The 20190-nt window shown below is 40.9% G+C and overlaps 3 protein-coding genes across 3 annotated transcripts; 1 reads left to right on the forward strand and 2 right to left on the reverse strand.

Moving 5' to 3' along the window:
* The first annotated feature begins 2156 nt into the window (after positions 1 to 2156).
* LOC137894019 (aromatase-like) lies at positions 2157 to 4877 on the forward strand. Its single transcript, XM_068739476.1, has 9 exons — positions 2157 to 2310; positions 2376 to 2526; positions 2608 to 2762; positions 3391 to 3567; positions 3656 to 3770; positions 3853 to 3967; positions 4052 to 4214; positions 4318 to 4559; positions 4632 to 4877. Exons 1-9 carry the CDS (start codon positions 2157 to 2159, stop codon positions 4875 to 4877), a joined length of 1518 nt encoding a protein of 505 aa, XP_068595577.1.
* An 801-nt stretch (positions 4878 to 5678) lies between these two features.
* ap4e1 (adaptor related protein complex 4 subunit epsilon 1) lies at positions 5679 to 14560 on the reverse strand. Its single transcript, XM_068739462.1, has 21 exons — positions 14420 to 14560; positions 13944 to 14015; positions 13728 to 13851; positions 13141 to 13214; positions 11748 to 11869; positions 11496 to 11655; positions 11212 to 11378; positions 11044 to 11117; positions 10847 to 10969; positions 10649 to 10758; positions 10422 to 10561; positions 9833 to 9945; positions 9632 to 9750; positions 8998 to 9300; positions 8671 to 8782; positions 8452 to 8590; positions 8113 to 8356; positions 7427 to 7966; positions 7151 to 7341; positions 6911 to 7071; positions 5679 to 6755 (listed from the first exon to the last, which is right to left on the reverse strand). The coding sequence occupies exons 1-21, from the start codon at positions 14558 to 14560 to the stop codon at positions 6595 to 6597; spliced, it is 3390 nt and encodes a 1129-aa protein (XP_068595563.1). The 3' UTR covers positions 5679 to 6594.
* Positions 14561 to 16201: 1641 nt separating this feature from the next.
* Positions 16202 to 19376, reverse strand: gnb5a (guanine nucleotide binding protein (G protein), beta 5a). Its single transcript, XM_068739483.1, has 10 exons — positions 19241 to 19376; positions 18736 to 18872; positions 18576 to 18617; positions 17716 to 17792; positions 17500 to 17632; positions 17152 to 17295; positions 16971 to 17062; positions 16649 to 16697; positions 16475 to 16571; positions 16202 to 16374 (listed from the first exon to the last, which is right to left on the reverse strand). The coding sequence occupies exons 1-10, from the start codon at positions 19374 to 19376 to the stop codon at positions 16202 to 16204; spliced, it is 1080 nt and encodes a 359-aa protein (XP_068595584.1).
* Between the last annotated feature and the right edge of the window lie 814 nt (positions 19377 to 20190).

Here is a 20190-nt window from a genome sequence, read left to right on the forward strand (position 1 = left end):
TTTGGGTACAGTAGTGGACCATGTGATTTATATATTGTATGTGACCTACGCAGTATGGCGCCCAACCTAAGTCTATGCAGGTAACGCCGATCCACATATGTGCAGATCTACTGTTCCAGAAGAGGCCCGGCATAGACGAGTTTTGGTGCGTTCAAGAAGCTTCGTAATTTTGGGATTTTGTTGCGTTTGCTGTTTCTCGTAAAATTTTAGGAACTCGTGATTTATGAGATATTGATTGCCCGACTTGCTTCTTATCTCAAAATTAACAATAACAACTGGTTAGAGTTTTGACATAAATAAGAGCTTGAATATTAACATTTTGTTTATTACTATTTGGCCACCTGTCTTTTTCTCTGACAGATAAAACCGCTATATCCGGTAAAAATGTTTCATTATGCTCTTTTTCCGAAAGAAAAGCTCCACATAACCTGTGTGTGTGTGTGTGTGTGTGTGTGTGTGTGTGTGTAATATGCATTATATTTCTAATACTAGCAAAAATCGATTTTGTCCTTGACCCCTGTACTCAATGAATTAAACTCATACTAATCGATCGTGCTCTTTGACCCTGATACACGACAATTTCCCAAAGTGTAAGTGTGATTAAATTATATTTAACTTTGACATTAATCATATTACTTCACCTTATAAAATCAATTAAGTAACTGATCACTTCATTTGCATAACCTCAACCAGCACCAGCTTGGTCCAGCTCCTTGTTTGTGAATCTTTTCTTCTTACCAAATGTGATGGTAAATATTGACTATCTCTGGCTTTGGAATGGCCAGCTTGCGTTCTGGGAACTAAATTGAATTTTTTTCTACATTTTACAGCTCAAACAATTTACCAAGAAACTAGCTGATTAACTCATATGAAGATAAGTGTTAGTTGCAGCCTTTGCAATTGATAAGTTTGTAGTTATACATCGATCCGGTAGCCGATGAAACTAAACAAAGCAGTAGCGCCCCCTAGCGAAATGCCTGTTCTCAGCAGGGAGTGTGAAAGCACCCAAGGTCCCTCAGCTGATCATAAAAGGAAAAAAAAGAGAAAACGTTTCTGTTAAAAAATGACAGCAATCATTTTATTGCTCTCCTGCGCTGGCTTATACATTCCAGAATAAATAATTAATAAAACTGTCTGTAATATTCACAGCTACATAAAAACATCCAGCTTTGCATTTCTCCTGCAGCGGCGGAGCTTCTCCATCGCTCCAGCCTCTCCTTATGTAGTAGACATTATTTGAAAATGTATTTTATAAAGAGGCTAAATTCTAAAGATGTTTTCTCCTCTTCCTCCTGCCTGATCTGAACTGCTGGGTAAATCCTTTTTTTTTTTTTTTTTACAAAGGTCAGTCTGACCCAGTTGATTAGTTTCCCCCTTTAAAAAGCCTCCTGGGTTGATGAATTAGATGGTGGGGGGTCTTTCTTTTGCAGAAAGCTAAACGCGAAGTAGGCAATTCTAATGAAATTCATGCAGACTACAATCGATGAATGAACTGTGAGCTTCACATGAAAAGAAAACGGGTTTTGTCCGTGGTCGAAGCCGCTTTGTGTTTTAGATGTGCACTATTATCTGGCCTGCCATGTGAGTGCTGTGGCACTTGTAACCCCAGAGTGGAAGTGTTCCTAAGCAACCAGTGAAGTGAAGGCTGAACCAAAGCTTTATAAACACTCGAATGAGGGTGATATATTTGATAGATGAATGTTCCTCATCTCTGAGACGGGTGAGATTCCCAGGAGAAGCTTATCAAGTCAGAAAGAACGAGAGACGTGAGTATATTTGCTCTGTTAATTTCTCGCTAGAGATTTTTTTAAATACCTACTTTTAAAGAGCCAAAAAAAGAGTATATTTTTTTGTTAAACACATCATGATACTTTGTATTTTGAGGGATTATAATAAGGAAATTGACTTTTGCAGCAATTCAAACTGTAACTTGATTAAAGAACATGAACATAGCTGTTTGACTTTGTATTTGGGGCCCAGATTGTGCTGACATTTTAATATTTTTAATTCATCATGTTCTTTCAAATTCGGCACAATGCAGTCTATGATAATTGGGGGGGGGGGGGGGGGGGGCATTTTCACTGTTTTCTCTGTTGGTTCAAGGAGACGGAATCTTTATGAGCACAGGTCAAAGCCTGCTGAGGAGTGGGAGCTTGATGAATGGGATGCTGCCACCGGAGATACTCCACCTCTGCCCCACAGCGGCTGACATGGCGTCTGAAGTCACCGTGCTGCTGCTGCTGCTGCTGCTGCTGCTGCTGCTGCTGCTCTTCATCACCTGGAGACGAACAGAGAAGCCTCACATTCCAGGTAACAGGTTGAATGAGATAATGCGGCAGTTTCCGTGCTCATTCAAATCTCGCCTTTTCCACCAGGTCCTTCCGTCTTGGCAGGACTGGGTCCGATCCTGTCCTATATCAGATTCATGTGGACTGGAATTGGAACAGCTTGCAACTACTACAACAACAAATACGGCAGCATCGTCCGAGTCTGGATTAACGGCGAGGAGACGGTCATTCTGAGCAGGCAAGTCCTTTGAGGTAAAGCTTAACGCTCAGAATGCATCCCAGGATTCAGCACTTAGTCAAAGCCTGGCTGCTCTTCCAGGTCCTCTGCGGTGTATCATGTCCTCAGGAGCGACCACTACACGGCCAGGTTTGGGAGCAAAGCCGGGCTGGAATGCATCGGAATGGAAGGAAGGGGTATTATCTTCAACAGTGATGTCCTACTTTGGAAGAAATTGAGGAAATATTTTTCTAAAGGTGAGGAATTACCCAATACAGAGATAATGGAATAAACAGTATTTATTCCTATATAAACAGTATAAAATAGAATAGAATAGAAAGCCTTTATTGTCTTTGCATAGTGGCTATGCAAAGAGATTAGGAGCGCTGCTCCGTCTGGTGCGTCGTGCAACATACAGTTCAATAATCTCAGCCCACCACTGGTCGTTTCCCCACTGGCCAAGGAGGCTATGTTTTATCTGTCTGACTGTCAGCAACATGATTGAAAAAGTTATGGACAAATCTTGATGAAGTTTTCAGGAAATGTTGGGAATGTTACCAGGAACGGAAGATTCCATTTTGTCGATGCTCCAGAACAGATCCTGGATTCTGGATCACTTTATGTAATTTGACACAGTCATGTAGGGTGGGGCTCTCTCGTTTACCACTGAATTTCATCCGGATCGGATCCAGATTGAGGACGTTGTCGAGATCTTTCTATAAATGGGTGTACACTTGTGTTTGGGGGTCCTCCTCAAAAATTGAGGAGGGGCTTGTTGGAGCAGAATCCCAGTTTGAAGAGGAATAATTCTTAAAAGTGAAATTCTCTGTCCGCACAGAGGATAATTTTAGTTGTAAGTATTTAATGTTTGGTGTTGTTTTACAGCTCTGACAGGCCCCGGCCTCCAGAGGACGGTGGGCATCTGTACGAGCTCCACAGCCAAACACCTGGACTGCCTGCAGGAGATGACCAACCCCTCTGGACACGTGGACTCCCTCAATCTGCTGAGGGCCATCGTGGTGGATATCTCCAACAGGCTTTTCCTTGGAGTCCCCCTCAACGGTGATCTACTTGTCCACCGTCAGTTATTAACATCTCTAGTTCCTGCATCGACACCTGCAGCTGATTGGTTTATTGTTCTGTTCCTCAGAAAAGGCCTTGCTGAAGAAAATCCACAGCTACTTTGAGACTTGGCAATCAGTTCTAATAAAGCCCGATATATTCTTCAAGATCGGATGGCTGTGCAACAAGCACAGGAAAGCGGCGTAAGGTCCCCTACACATAGGAGGACTTCATTTGTCCCGTGATAGATTCAGCTTAATCAATGCGTTTGTTTTCCGCCAACAGCCAAGCCCTGCAAGATGAAATGGAGAGCCTTCTTGAAACAAAGAGAAAGATCATAAGCGAGTCTGAGAAGTTGGATGACAACCTTGACTTTGCCACAGAGCTGATTCTGGCCCAGGTTGGTCTGCCGTTTTTAGAACTCTCTCTACTGCCCGTGTCACAGAGCTGATGTCTGCATACCTTCCCCTTCCCTTGTAAACAGAACAAGGGAGAGCTTTCACCAGACAACGTCAGGCAGTGTGTGTTGGAGATGGTAATTGCAGCACCCGACACGCTGTCTGTCAGCCTCTTCTTCATGCTAATGCTGCTGAAGCAAAACCCAGACGTGGAGCTAAGAATAGTGGAGGAAATGAACGCCCTCCTGGGTAGGCGAATTGCATCAGAGCAGCATTAGTTGCACTATTTCCATTATGAAACACAGAAATTACATTAATAGTAATTATCGAATGCTGCTTTTTTCCCCTCCAGGCAGAGAGGATGCAGGAGACATTGATTACCAGAGTTTGATTGTGCTGGAGAGCTTCATCAACGAGTCTTTGAGGTTTCATCCTGTGGTAGATTTCACAATGAGAAAAGCACTAGAGGACGACGTCATCGAAGACACTCAAATCTCAAAGGGAACCAACATCATTCTCAACATCGGTCTCATGCACAAGACTGAATTCTTCCCCAAACCCAAAGAATTCAGTCTGACGAACTTTGAGAAAACAGTAAGTTGTATAAAAACACTGATTGCTTGAAAGACTGAACAGCTTATGAGCGTTTACCGTCTTGTTTGGCAGGTGCCCAGTCGTTTCTTCCAGCCCTTTGGCTGCGGGCCTCGATCCTGCGTGGGAAAACACATCTCCATGGTGATGATGAAGGCCATCCTGGTCGCTGTGCTGTCCCGCTACACCGTCTGTCCTCGCCAAGGCTGCACGCTCGAGAGCATCAGGCAGACCAACAACCTGTCACAGCAGCCGGTGGAGGACGAGCGCGACCTGGTCATGCGCTTCATCCCTCGGACGACACAAACTCAACACAAGTGAACTCTGGGATATTGTTATCACCACCGAAGAGGGAATTTCTCTCTTTGTTAGCAGGATTATGGAAAAACTACTGGATGGATCTTGATGAAAAAAAAATTGACAATTGGTCTTGGTCTAACTTAGATCCCATTAAATTTTGAGAGCGATCCGGAAGCCCGTCTGGATACAAAAAAAATTATGGATTTCCACAATTACTTATAATGGAGGCTTTCCCCCCAAATATCATATCCTGTAAAATATTTAATTTAATTCACTTACCAAAAATGCATGGATTCAAAAATCAGTGAAAAATACATCGACTCTGATTCACTTTTACTTTTCATGGTTGGTGTATAAAGATACCAAGAACAATTTAGAACCTTTTGATGATGATCCAAATCACCATGTGGACGGGGTAAATCCGATTAGGTGCTCGGGCCTAATTACGGGGGAAATGAGCTGCTTGGCGGAGGTTTGTGCTCTCTGAGTGCTTTTCCAGTTTAAGTAGAAAAATTAAAATCTGAATGAGATGTGCTTTCCTTTAACATTTCTAGTCTAAGGGAGTTTATTACAATATTAGTTATTAATAAAGTTAAAGTATTACATCAACACTTGTTTCAATAATTAAATGTATTTTTAAAAATTCCATGTAAATAAATATTATTAAAGACTCTGATCTGCTTTGTAGTTCAATATCAGTCAAACGCCAGATCAGTTTACTTCGATTAAAGTGCAAACTGTGTCTCAAAGTGATTTCTAGGGTGTTACAAATCAATATCAGAAGATCTATTTTATGAATAATCACAGAGCCAATATTTCACTTAAGTGTTCTGAATTTATTCTTAAGTATCAGAATGCAGTGACAGGCACTCCAAGAAAAAATGCTTTTCTCTGTACCACAGGCACAAACCTAACATGCCTCCTCGGCGCTGGGTTTCAGTTCAGGTGCGTCGGCTTCACTCTACGGTAAACTGGCTTATCAGTTAAAATCTGGTTCACCACAATCAAGCAGTACATGAAGCTCAATGCACATTTATCCTTTCAGAGAAATTAATAATAAAAAAAAACTTTCTGTAAGAATATAAATCCATTAAATATTTTAAATACTGCATTGATACAAAAATATTATAATGACCGCTAAGTTCGACCTCAACCCAGAAACACGTGCGTAGTTAACCACACCGCACAGGCAGCATCCGCCAAACGAGGAAACGGAAATGCTCCACATCGTGACGATGAGTAACAGGACATCTTCATCACATCCGAGACAAAATACTTTCATAACAGAGGTAAAGAAAATACATGTTTCATTTGCAGCTTCATATTTGCACAATGTAAATCCTTTACACAAACAGGGATGTAAACCTTTTCCCTCAGCAGTCAAGATGAGCAATTTCTTCATAGCGCTTCTTGTAATAATAATAATTACTTTTAGTTTCAAGTCCTTTAAATTCTCTTGAAATGTGTCCAAGTCCAAATCAGAAATAATGAATTGTGTTTTTTTTGTTTTTACTTTGAAAGAATACAATTTACAAGAATTTGTGTAATTTTTTTCCATGTAATTCAGTGCTGCTTCTGTGGGGACTGATGCATTAAAATAATTATGAAACATATTCCAAGGAGAAATTGAGATGAATCTTTATGTCTAATAAAAAACCAAATGAGGGTGAAGATCATTCCAACTCTCTTTCTCGGGTCGGGTGGTGCCGCTCAGTGGGGTTGTTGTTGCGATCGAGGCTCAGGGCTCTTGTAAAGCTCTCTGGCAATAATAGACGAGACAGTCGGGCAGGTCGGGCACTGGAGAGCGCAGCCACGCCGCCAACATTCCTGCATGCACACGACAGTGCATCAGGCAGGGCTGATCCCGCAGCAGCCGGCAAGCTACGATGCCTTCCACTCCTGCAGAGGGATTCACAAAGCTCACTCCACTCAGTAATAGCATGACAACACTTCTCACGGATCTGACGGCCCCCCCTTCCTGTTCCAACATGACTGCAGCGCTCCTCGGAGGCGCTCAGGAGCAAATCAGTTTCCGTTTAGAAATAAAAGCTTACCTATGATTTCCACCACATGAATGGGAAGTTTTTTCCTCAGGGCGCTCAGGGTGGCTCCGACAGATTCCGGGCCATCGCTGATCAGTGTCAGGTTCTGCTTTGTATCATGAGAGAAGGCCAGCCACATTTTCCCATACTCCTCCGTGGACACAGTCAAAGGTCTAAAGAAAATGTGAAACATCGGTTAGCAAATAATCATCTCAGGCAGACTTAGAATACAGAATTTAAAAAAAGCATCACCTGATGAAGCTGATTAGCGGTAGTTTGTACGAGAACGGCACCGAATGAGGCGTCCCAACATGGAACTGGTAAGACACCTTCCCAACCAGTTCAACGTGGACAGAAGGCTTCTTCACAGTTAGGGAATACTGACACACGGCGACGCTGCGGCTTCTCACCTCCTGCCCCAGACCGTCACGAACACAGGATACCTGGAACACGCAAGACACCATCGTTTAATATGTCAGGTTAGGGGACGTTAGGCGCCACTAACTTTCTGCTTAATAATCACAGTACCTCAAGTTCATTAGAGTCAAACTCGAGAAGTATCTGCCGAATGCCAGAGTGAGACGAGTTGTGAATGAAAAGGACGAGCCCTAAGGCCTCCTCTTCCTGCACATGACAGGCGGAGAGATCCAGGCCTTGGCTGGAGCACAGAAGAGTGATTTCCGAACGGGAGAGTCCAACAAGTTCTGCAGGAAGAGAGGAACTCAAGTCTTTCTCCCTGTCTGGTTCTTCATCTTCATCTTCATGTGGTACAGGAACAGCGTTATCCCCAATCAAAGAAGAGTCCGTTCCCTTTGTGTCGCTGCCATTTAACGCCTCGCCACAGGTGCCATTGGCATTAGCGACTGCGTGAGAGAGCGTTTGTTTGGGTGAACTCAGAGTCAGTTCCGAGGTGAAGGGGTCCAGGAGGTCGTCGCACAGCAAGTTAGCCACCGCTCTAGGAGCAGAGACGAGGGAGTCGGATGTTGGGTCGGTGGCGCCCAGTGACGAGCCTGACCCTTTAGCTTTTCGTCTGAATCGCTGATTCAGATTCGGCTCAGATTTTCCCATCTGTCAAAAGCAAACGTTTGTTTAAACAGATGCATTTGCAGTAAGGCAGGCTGCAGCATTTATTAAGTTATCAAATGCATCAACACTTAGCAACTTTACTTCATGTTGTGCTGCTGTACATCAAACAAAGACTTTGAAAAGCGCACCAGACACACGGAGCTGCGGGAGCCCAGGCCGACAAACAGGGAGGAGGCAAGCTGCTGCTTCTCTTGTTTGGGCTCAGGAGTGGGAGTCTGGCTGTGGGAACCATCAGCCTCCCCCTGCTGGATGGGCGACCGGATGGGACTGGGAACCTCAACCTGGGCAGCCTCCTCCCCAGGCTCCCTCTGTGCCAGGTAGCCCTCCCTCCCCCAGACCCTCTTCACTCCATCCAGCTTCAGAGTCGCAAAGCTACAGCAAAAAAAAATAGTTGGATTTTATTTTGTGTCTGCCCGTTAACCATTTTACTTTTTTTTTTAAACTTCAATAAGCGCCTGTGTCTGTACCTTTCTTTGTGTGAAACGTCATTGCTATCCCCTGACAGACCAGAACTCATGGACAACGGTGTAGGAGACCGTCTGTCACTGACGCTGCAGGATGACAGGCTGATGGGGAGAGACAGGCCGTAGGGCTCCAGGCTCAAAGCTGAGGCAGAAACCGCAGTCAGGACCAAACGTCAACGAGGCAGCGCTGCTGCGCAGGCCGAATACTTCCACCACTTTTACCCTTCGTCTGTGCCAGTTCCTCCTGCCGCTGATGAGGAGGCTTGTACGGAGCAGCGCCAGAAGCCAATGCCTCTGACACAAATCCATCCAAGAATGACAGAGAGGAATCCACCTGGAAAACAACAACAGCTACATGTTTAGACTCCCCCCCCCCCTTTAAGAGTGAGAAAATCATTTGGAAAACTTCCATAAGCTACAGACTTCCAAGGACAAGCTGGGACAGTTGCTATGACTGACAGGGACGGTCTGTATTCTGATCATCGGTCTGTCAGGGAGATCAAGTGTCATTTTTCCAATGGCAAAAATAAAATCTTTGTCTTATTCTACCTCTAGGGGTTCCGGGCTGGTGTTCCGAGGGAGCACCCTGGCTCGGAGCTCAGGATTCTGGCAGAGATGCTGCAGCTCTTGAGCCTTCTGTCTCAATACTGTATCCAGAGAGTCGCTGTACATCTCAGAAACCTCCTGAGCCACAGAAAGGCCTTCTCCACCATCACATATCTTCATAACTGCCATGAGGATCCAGCTCTTGGTTTCACTGCTGGTTTTCTTCAAGTCCAATAGGTTGGCCAGCAGCTTCAAGACTGAGACTGGTTCAAATTCTTTACTCAAGTGTGAGTATTCGCCAAGGACCTGTAAACCGCACAAAGTAAATATAATCTCAAAGCACGTAGCCTAGCATGTAGAAATGTACGAGGCAAGAGGAGAATTACAATGAAATATTTTCACTTTTAAATGGCATGAAAACCACTTGAATTTCTAATTTGTTTAAACTACTGTGAAATTTTGTGACTCCATGCAGGATAAGAATATATTAAATATAAAACTCAGGATCGTGAATAGTTTCGTAGAACTTAGTCTTATGTTCATTAAAATGCATTTTAGATCTGTTATTGATTGGTAATCCATGCTCAATGTCATTGGAGTGTGTGCTCATGATGCTCGCTGTACAGACAGCACTCACCCAACTGATGACCTGGAGGAAGCGCTGTGGCAGTTTACCAGGCTCCCCTTGCAGCAGAGTTACATACGAATCAACAGCAAACAGCCTCAGCTTCCTGTCCTCCTCCCCACTGTCAAACCCTGGGACATTCAAGAGCAACAACCATCAACTAGGATTTGAAATACAACAAGGGAACAAGCTGAATGTGCGTGGTTACCTCACCCTCAGACAACAATTTAAGGAAACTGTTGGGGATGTCAGGCTCCATCATGTCGCCACCCACTGAAAACACCGTGTTCATGGTCTCAATGAACCATTCATTGTCTGGTGCATATGTATACAGGTTTATAGGAAAACAATTAACAGAATAAATAGAAACAAACAATTAAAAAACTATTAGAGGAAGCCGTTTAAGGACTGGAGTTCTATTACGACCAAGAACAAATTTAAACGTTATGTTTATTTCAACTTGATGAGTTGCTTTAGGATTGATGCTATGCTGCAGCTCATCAGGATAAACATACTGAGGAGATTAATTAAGGCATAATGTTAACACTGATAAAAACCGTCTCAAATCATGCAATCACAATAAGATCACGTCTGATCTCTTAATGACGTCTGTATTAGAACAATAAGGGCAAGATAAAGTTGATTCTGCTTCTGAAGAACCAAACCATATGATCCAGTTATTTGTCACTCGGCTTGTTTGACCCTGTTTTTTAAAGGTTTGATTAACTGATTATTTCATCAGGTGGAGCAGCCCACCAGAGTTAAACATGCATTCAATATTTCTGCTCACTCAAAAGGATATTTTTCCGCCAGCTCGGCCACCTTCCCCACCAGGTCAGTGGTCGTGTAGTCATCTTTACTGATGCACAGAAACTCCAGCATCTTCTCAACGATGACTGTGACATTTTGGGCATTAGTAATCCGAAACAGTAACTCCAGGGTCTACAAAAATGATAGAGCAAGTCTCGCAATGCTGTAAAACCACAAATCTGTGAATCACAAATCCAGCCAATATGCCAAGTGCTTCACCTCACGCTTGATGATGAGGTCGGGGTGCTCGAGACACTCGATGATGGTCATCTGATGCTGCAGGGCCAGTTTAGGATCCTGCTGGACCACGTAGGTAAGAGCTTTCAAGCCTACAGGAACACCAAACAATTTACAACAATTATCTGAAATATTAATCAAAATTATTAATTTCAAGTTGTTGGTTTTTGTTAATCTTACCAAGATATTTGAGATTTATTTTTGGGGACAGAACAAAGTTGCCGATGCACTTTGCAGCTTTTTCCAAAAGATCGGATTTAGGATGAACTGTGTAAATACATTTTACACACTCAAATAATATTGCTGCAAATGAAGACAAAGTTCCGTGAGTAATGAAAGTACTTAAATTAAAAAAAAAACCTTGACATGTGACATACCGTAGGTGATATTATGATTCAACTCTGCTCTTCGTAAAGACTCGCCAAGGACTTCATACATGATTTCACTTGTACTTTTAACAGAAAACAGATTCAACATATTTGAGTACAGAGAACAACCACATGACAACATACAGGAAATAAAGAGACAAAATAAGAAATAATTACTTTTGGTCATTTTTTCCAAGTACAGACAGTATTCTAAGAAGTTGGATTTGCAGCCATGGAGCAGGAACACTATGATAGTTAAAATCCATGGGCAGTTTTCCTCCAACCACTTGCTTCAGTATTGTGACAAAACTTGCCGTCAGATCTTTATAACCTTCTGGATTCTCCTGTAACAAAACAGAAATATGTGCTACGGAATTAAAGTTCACAAAATCAAATTCAGATGTTTCTAGACTTCATATCAATAATAGTTGACGCTGTTTTGAGTTCAGAAAACAAATTACCTGAATAATGCGTAAGTAGATGTGTAGAGAAGCTGTCATTACACCAGGATCTTTGTCACATAGAGCTTTGCGAAATTTGTTGTGGATGTGTTGAACTTGATTTGGTGCCATCAGGTAGAATTTATACAATGCCAGGACCGCTTTTCTTCTAATGATTTCTCTACAATTATGGAAAGAACAGAGTCAATTTTGATATTCAACCAGATTTTTAAGATGAAAAAAAGACACTTAAAGTTAAAAAAAAAATCTTACTTTGAGTGATTAAGTTTGTCCTCAACCAGAGGAAGGATGGCAGGGATCATATCTTTGGGGAACATCTGGCTGACAGCAGTTAGAGCCATGCACACTTCAATAAGGTTGGTGCTCTGAAGATCCTGAAAACACAAAACACTTGTGAACCTTTCCCTTCATCCTCGCTGACACTCTCCTATCACAGAGCACACATGGGTGATTCTCATGAAATCAAGATTTAGAAGGTGTCAAGCATAAGAATTTTTAACATGCCCTTGAATATTTATTTTTTTGTACATATAAGATTATGGGGTGAACTAACTAAAAAGTATATTTTAAGAATAAATAAAAAAAATCTCCTATATGTTTATCGACATTTCTTAGATGAAGTCCATAACAAATTATCATTACCGCAACTTAACATTACATGAAATATATGGTTAAAAAAGTTTGGCCCGTGCGTTGATGACTCCTGGCTTTGAGGATGTCACCTGATGAATCTTCAGCGTCCCAGGAACAGTTTTTAGATTGGGGGGAATCAATTCGCTGCTGGTATTTATCTCCTCTTCTGACACTTTAAACAGAGTCACATTCCCTCCTTTATTGGTTTGTTTCTCATTACCGAAACATTGTATCTCTAAGGGTGTTGCGGTGGATGAGTGACAATAAACGTTTATGCTAACGTAGCTAGTACATGATGTGCTAGAAAAACTATTCTTAGCTGTTAATATTTAGACCATAATTGGGTATATAATAATAATAAATAGAATCATTAACTTCTTTTTTTTAACTTCAAAACGTCACGTTTCGGTAAATACTGGTCAATACTGTCCCCTCCAACAAAATTCCTTGCAAATGTAAGCTTCTTGAGGACTTAAACAATGATTGAAAATTGTTGCGGAGAATGAGAAAATGAGTCTTGGACACATTTTTATTCCTTGTTATTTTCACTAACTTTACTAATATTCTTCAAATACCACGTCTCTTCACTGTAACTGTTTATAGCACAACATGCACTAAAGTTTATTCTTTTTTATCTTTCTTAATTACTAATATTTCCATCTCATAGAACCCAAATCCAGTTATGGACACGTTGCGGTAATGAGAAATTTACCCTTAAATGTAAAGAAAAACAACAAAATGTTTATTTATTATGGTAAATTTAAATCATGAGCAAACAGTAAATTAAGAGATGTCTATAATGGTATCCTTATTATTTTGATAGCATTAAGTTTTATAATCAAAATGCTTCATGCACCCTTGTTAGTCTGGTTTCGCGAGAATCACCCACCTGATACTTTCCTCCACCCGTTCCAGCCCGCCTGGACAAGATTCTTCGCTTCAACAAAATACTGTATATCAATATTCCTTCTTCAGACACATCATAAATGCTGTAAAAAAATATATAACTCACCTTTAATACAGTGTTAACAAGGAGTACAAGCAGCTCATGATTTTCATTCAGAAACAAGGACACAGCAAGATAACCTGTAAACACAAAAGTATGTTATGTTATGTAACCAGAAGCTACACTACAAGTTATGCATGTGATGATGATGATGATGAATATATTTATGATGAATATATTTATTAGATAGAATGTTAGAGTACAAGTACAGTCACATAGTAGCATGTATTACAGTACAAATAAAGTCAAACATCCTGTCTAAGAGGAGCATTTAAAAAAAAAGCCCTTGCGGTCTTGTTTCCGTTGAAAGTCCTTGGTACATAAATCATCGACATTTAACGATACAAATGTAACAATACAGATAAGAATAAAACCAATATTCAATTACTCAATTGATGCAAAGTAACATTAGAAAAATAAAATGATTTTACACCACAGATGCAAACTAACAATAAATCTAAAATAAATTACACCACAGAGGCAAAATGGCAATGAATGACAATAAAATACAATAAATTATAATAATAATAAATTACAAAGCCACTTAATATGTGTAACTGTCGTGCTGATTGCCAAACTAGAAAAAAACATACCAACTCTCTTCTCCAGGGCAGTGCCTTGTTGAGTCAGTTTGATGGCATGAATGTAGCTGAAAGAAGCCTCATAGCCAAGCATTTCACAGTAGATCGCCCTCACCATCAGCTCCTTCATCTGCCTCTTAAGGATAATATGAACACATTAATAATGTCAGGTATTAAGTTACTGCATTTCTTGAGCAATCCAAAATTAGAAAATCCTTAGAACCATACCATGGAGGTGTTGGGGGAGGAAACCTGTTCTTTGATAGATTCTAGTTCACGGTGAATGAGCTTTTCCTCCTCCTGAACGGTGGGAGCACAAATAAAATCAAGTGTTCAGACTGCTAGAGATTTGCTGACTTTATTATAGCTGCTGACCATGTTATATCCTCCAGCCCACAAACTAAATATGAAGACCGTAAAGGAGTGTTTTCAGAAACTTACAACAGGCAGCAAATGAACTCAATCTGCATTGTCAATTAGGTAAAAATGTGCCAATTATCTATAGTTTGCAATATTCAGATTACAAAAGAACAGTTTAAATAGCTCAGTACAACAACAACAACGCTAGCATGTGGCATGAAGACACCTTCCTCACAGTTAGCATAACAGCTAAGTTGGCTAACACTAACACTGGCGTAAGAGACCATCAACAACTGTGCTCGTCTTACTTTAGCCGAGCTCTACTTGTTTTAGGCTAGACTCACATGTTTAGAGGTCAGCTCTGTGATGCTTCTGACGAGCTGTCCTAGCTTTGACGTGGAGGATAGTTTTGCAGCCCCAGGCTGCGAGTCTAAGGACAGTAGGCTAGGAAGAGCTGTTAAGGTCTTCTCCACGACATCGCTCATTTTGGCATTAAAAAGAAGGGCTTGGCAGCGCTTTATTTCCTCTCAATGTAAACGCACTAAATCATGCATGACAGTAAATGTTTCTTAGCCAAAGTCAATGCAAAACTCCGCTAAACATTTCAAGAGACTTGTCCAAAGCTCGCCAGTCAGCCATTGTTTTGATTCCCGAAGGCTGCGCATGCGCAAACCGTGATAATGACGTAACATCCGATTGTATTGTAAAACTTTATTTGTAGCCTTAATCCAAACTTTATTCGTAACCTTAAACAAAACAGTGACAATAAATTAATAATCAACTTTTCTTATAAAAAAAACATTTACAAAATGTTGGTATTCAAAACTCAATTTATTATGTTTGTAATGATTTGATAAACAGTCTTTTGTATAACTGTACATGTAACTACAATAAAATAATCACAATAAATGTGAAATTACAGCCATTGGACAAATGTGTGGCAAATCATACATTTTAAGAATTTAAAATAGGTTTTATATATTAGTATTTATCTTGTTCAGGGTGTCTGCTAATGAATTGTGTACATACAGCAGAATTGAAATGTAAACAATATCTTTTAATCATATAGATTGAAAATTACATGATGTATTTTAGAGTTACCTAAAAACGTGCTCTTTTTTTTTACATAGGAATAATATTGGCAGGCAAGTTGCTGTTGGGAATTGAGGAGAAGGTGCAGTGTGGAATTAAAATATACACAAATTCACAATCTATTTCCATCTTGATGAACTCTAAAGTTGTTATTTCGTTCATATTGTTCTGCCAATATTTCTGACATTGCACTATTTTTCAATTTTAAAACTAATATTGATTGATGTCTACATGCCAATCTGAACATCCCCACCATTCCTCTCATTGTATTTGTATTTTGTATTTAGTTATTTATTTATTTATTTCAGGCAATGGCAAAATAAGCAAAAATCAACTCCACAACCCGTGCCACATTGCACCAACCACATTTAAACAAATAATATGCCAACTCTGCCGGAAAGGGAGTGGGAAGAAGAAAACGTATTTAATCCCACCCCTATTTCTCATAAAAAATAAACATAATAAGCTTCACTGTTACACTGTCATTCAAAGATGAGTTATTAACCCTCCTCCTCCTGACCATCTTTATTCAGTCTGTAAAATGAGCAACTAACAGAGAAGCTGAGGTCACCCACTTCTTCTACTGCAGCTGTATTTTATTTCCCATTTTCTTCCATTAACTTTTGTGCAAAAACAAATTAATAAACTAGTAATGTATTTTATGTGGGCACAAACAGTACATCACTTTATTGTGTCACTTCTACCGAATACTGATGCTAGTCACTACCAATGTCATTTTCTCTGTTATACATTTTACATTTTATGTTGTAACCATAAGTTCTTCTGTGCAATTTTCTTCCAATCATATTGTAATACAAGCGTGCTATTTGGTTTAATGCTATTGATATGCCCTATCAACCAAAACTGAATCTGTGTGATCATTGTACTCTAGCAACCAGAAACATTGGCGTTTCTCTACCATTAAATGTTCAGCTTCTTCATACTTAAGCCCAGACCTGGAAAACAACAACAACAGACATTATAAGAAATGACCAGACAAAGTTGTGAGATCAGAAAAAAAAAGCACAGACATCTCATACCCGAAGAGTGTGATCCCAGGAACCTGTACAGAACGCTGTCCCATCTGGAGAAACCCGCAGCGTGCTGACACGGTTCTCATGTCCAAACAGAATAGAGACCCGCGTTCCTTTGAGAACATCCCAAACATTTATGGTGTAGTCATTGTAGCCACCAAATAGTAGTCTTCCTGAAAGATGAAAACAAAGCAGACGTTCTCCGCTCTAAAGATCAATGTGTTATTTAATGGAAAACGGACTAACGGTGAAATGACAGATTGTATTTCTTACCACTGAGAGAAAAATCTACGCTGGAGACCCCAAATATGATGCTCTCTTTTGAATAAATAGCCACTTCTCTGTCTGCCCTTAAGTCGTACAGGCGGCACTGTAATAAAGGTCAGTGTCTGAATTTCAAAGAGCATTTTCAACGTGTTTCTGAGTGGTGAACATATGATCACTTACTGTAGCATCGTCTGAGCCGGATGCAAATGCATCGCCACTGGGATAGTATCTATAAAAGAACAGTCACATAAATGACGCTCTTAAAGCCTAAATGTGAAAGATTGCATATTGTTTATACATGGAACGTTTATAGATTTGAATATTATAGTAATAACTTGAAGCTGATGGCATGGTTTAAAATAAAAATGCTAAATAAATAGATTGTAATATTTTTTATTTATTACCAAGGAGGTAATGTTTTTGATGGCGTTTGTTTGTAACCTGTATCTACATTCACATCAAAATTGAAAGTCGACAGAGCCATCTGAAAGCGATCACTTACCGTACACTATTTATGTCTGATTCATGAGTTTCAAAGGACTGGATACACTGTCCTGAACGCATGTCCCAAACATTGGCCTTCTTATCACAGCCCTACATCAACAGCAAATATGCAATTCAGCAGAAATCTAAACAGTCAGCAGCAAGAGCGACACCAGAGGAGGAAGAAGAGGTGCGCTCACCCCTGAAACAAAGGTGTTTCCGGTCTCAGAAGGGGCCAGGTCCAGGCATAGCACGTCTGCTGCGTGCCCGTGGAAACTCTGCAACAGCTGACCGCTCTCAACATCCCATAATGCACAAGTTCCATCCCCACTAGACGTCAGGATCTTGAACACGATGAAGAAGAATAACAGCTGTTCTTAGGTTTGGTGAAATGTGTGAAACATCATGTGACCACGTTGTAAAACAAAGTTCTTTTGACTCTAATATGCAGGCAGGGTGGCAATTTCCCATTGATAAGAAAGGGAGAGACCGACAGCAAGAGGCCCCGAGTGAAATACTGGGGGAACGTGAAACAGACGTGCGCTTACCTGCATGTCCGAGTTGGTGAAGCTGCACGCAGACAGGTAGTTTGTGTGCATGGCCACCGACTTCTTCTTGGCAGCCAAGTTCTCGTTCTTGTCCAGAGACAGCGGATACACTGAGCATTTGTTGTCCAGGCCTCTGTGGCCGGAGCAAATCCAGTCAATAGAGAAAAGCAGGAAACGTCCCAGATTCCAATGGTTCTAGGCCGTTTAGACACTCACCCACAAGCTACAGCACAACCGGAAGGGGCGTAGGCACAGGCCATCACCCAGGTGCATGGCATCGTCACGGCATGCTCCTAATAGTCATCAAAGGACAAAGTGCATGATATAGATCTAATTCTTTGGGCGTAAATAAAGCTGGATAGGAAGCTTTAGGGTGTTAAACAATAAATATTCACAGTGTCCCAGTTTGTGCGCTTAAAGAGACATTTTTGACATTTTTTTGTACAGTTCCCAGCTATGACGGGAGATTCAGGTGTCCTTTCTCCTCCATCCTTGTTTATAAAAAGGAGACAGCACCTTTGGGATCATATTAGACTGTAAATATCCTGTTGTGGAAATTCTCTATGTAGGATTCTACCTATAATGCTTGTTAGATTTCATCATTTGCATGAGAAAGGAGGCAGAACAAATCCTAATTAGATGCTTGACTCTTAATAATAATATATAAAAACAAGATTCCAGTTTATCTGTCCTAATTGTATTCATAAAGCAAAGTTTAGAATTTGTATGTAGACAGATTTTTGTCTTGTAAATGTAATTATATTCTTACAATAGCATTAACACCACATGTTACATGGTCATAAAATAGTGAGTTGGATTCAGATAAATTGTTCCTATTCTGTGGGTTTAGAGTCTGAGAAACGTCTTTGTTTCAAATTTAAGCTTGTGGAAACACATTTTAATCCTTGCAAAACAATAAAATCCAAAATCTGAGGACATTTTTTTTTGTCCATGTTGATGAGGGCTCAAAAGAATAAATCTTAAATATCTATGAGAATGATCACAAGCAAAAAAAAAACATCATTCTAATCCTCTGTAAATTTGTAATAATCCTTTATTGAAAAAGCTGACATTACCTTGTTGGTAGTGAACGCATCCCAAACAATCACCTTTCCATCCTGCACCAAGAAAATAGAAATAATTACACTACAGAACATATTTTTCTAATTACAATGCCTCTCTGATTAACCACACGAGCAAATGGAAAGCAGCAGGATCAGATGGTGTGTGTGTGACCTGCGAGGAGCTGACGATCCTCCTCTTGTCCTGACACCAGTCCATGCATAGAACTTTGTTTCCATGCCCCTTCAGGGTTCTCCGGGTCTTCATGACGAATTGACCCAGCCCCTCCACCTTCTCTGCCACCTGATGTACTGCACAAACCCACACAAACACAAGAGAATGCACCTTCATTCCGCTCCCAGGTGCATCCTGTAGGATTCAACCCCAGCAGGCCTGCACTAAAATGATCAATCTGTTACAGCATGTAAGGCCTATTAATTATCATTATTTCTATTCTTGTTGCTGAGACGTGATTGGACAAATCCACCACGTGAACGCACCGCAAACAGGCAACCTGCGTGCGTTAATGTCCGGCAGATAATCGGTTAAAAGTCACGCCGCCCTGTGAAACTGGCTTCACCCTAACCCTAACCCGAACGAGACAACGCGCGGTCATTTGTCCCGTCGCGCTGTAAACGCAGCGGGTGAATGGAGGCCTCTCCATTTTTTTTACACTCACGCTCGACATCGTGCAGCTTCGCTCTTTCCTCCTCCAGCTTCGACTTCAGCGTCTCCGACTCGGTTTTGAGATGCGCCAGGGTCTCGTTCAGCTGTACCTCCTGTGTCGCCATTGCAGGGGTTACAGGGGGTCTCATATATTTCCTTCGTGCAGGCAGCGATCGGCAGCGAAAGGGCTTAAAGAGGCGCTCACAGCTGATGCTGCTGTCATGACGTCACAGGGAGAAGATGCTCCTCTGGGAGGAGGAGGAGGAGGAGGAGGAGGAGGAGGAGGAGGAGGAGGAGGAGGAGGAGGAGGAGGAGGGGGAGGAGGAGGATGCTCCATAGTGGTAACATCCCCGGAGCAGCATGATTGATTTAAATTTACAGGAATAAAACACCAAACTCTAAACAATGTTGAGAAAAGTCATGTGGAAAAAAACAACTTTTGTATGTATGGTAATATTTGTCATATCTACTTTTTATTTAAAAAAAGAAAAAGTAAAATGATATATACAGTGTATACAGTATGTACAGTATATATGCTAATATATACTGTATATTAATCATCAATTAATAAATAATTAATATAAAGAATATATAATTTTGCATCAAATTTACATTAATATTTAATAGATTTTTATTTAAAAAATAATAATAATAGCTCGCATCCAGGACCTTACTGTAAGCCTTACAGTAAGGTTCTGGACGCTCCTATTATTATTATTGAGCTGCCTTACAGTGTAAGGTAACAGTGCTACCCACTGTGCCACCTTAATATTGATATTAAATAGAGCTTCTCACTGGAATAGACTTTTGTGCTACCACCAAATGTTTTTGAGGGTGGACAGCTTGGATGGCAGTAGCCCTGAGGTTAGAGAAGTGGACTCACTTCTCTAACCCCGGGGCTACCTGCCATTCAAGCTGTCCACCTTTAAAAAAAAATGTTCACCTTTATTTAATCAGGTGAGT

This window comes from Brachionichthys hirsutus, chromosome 5, assembly GCF_040956055.1.
Source record: "Brachionichthys hirsutus isolate HB-005 chromosome 5, CSIRO-AGI_Bhir_v1, whole genome shotgun sequence".
Classification (NCBI taxonomy): domain Eukaryota; kingdom Metazoa; phylum Chordata; class Actinopteri; order Lophiiformes; family Brachionichthyidae; genus Brachionichthys; species Brachionichthys hirsutus.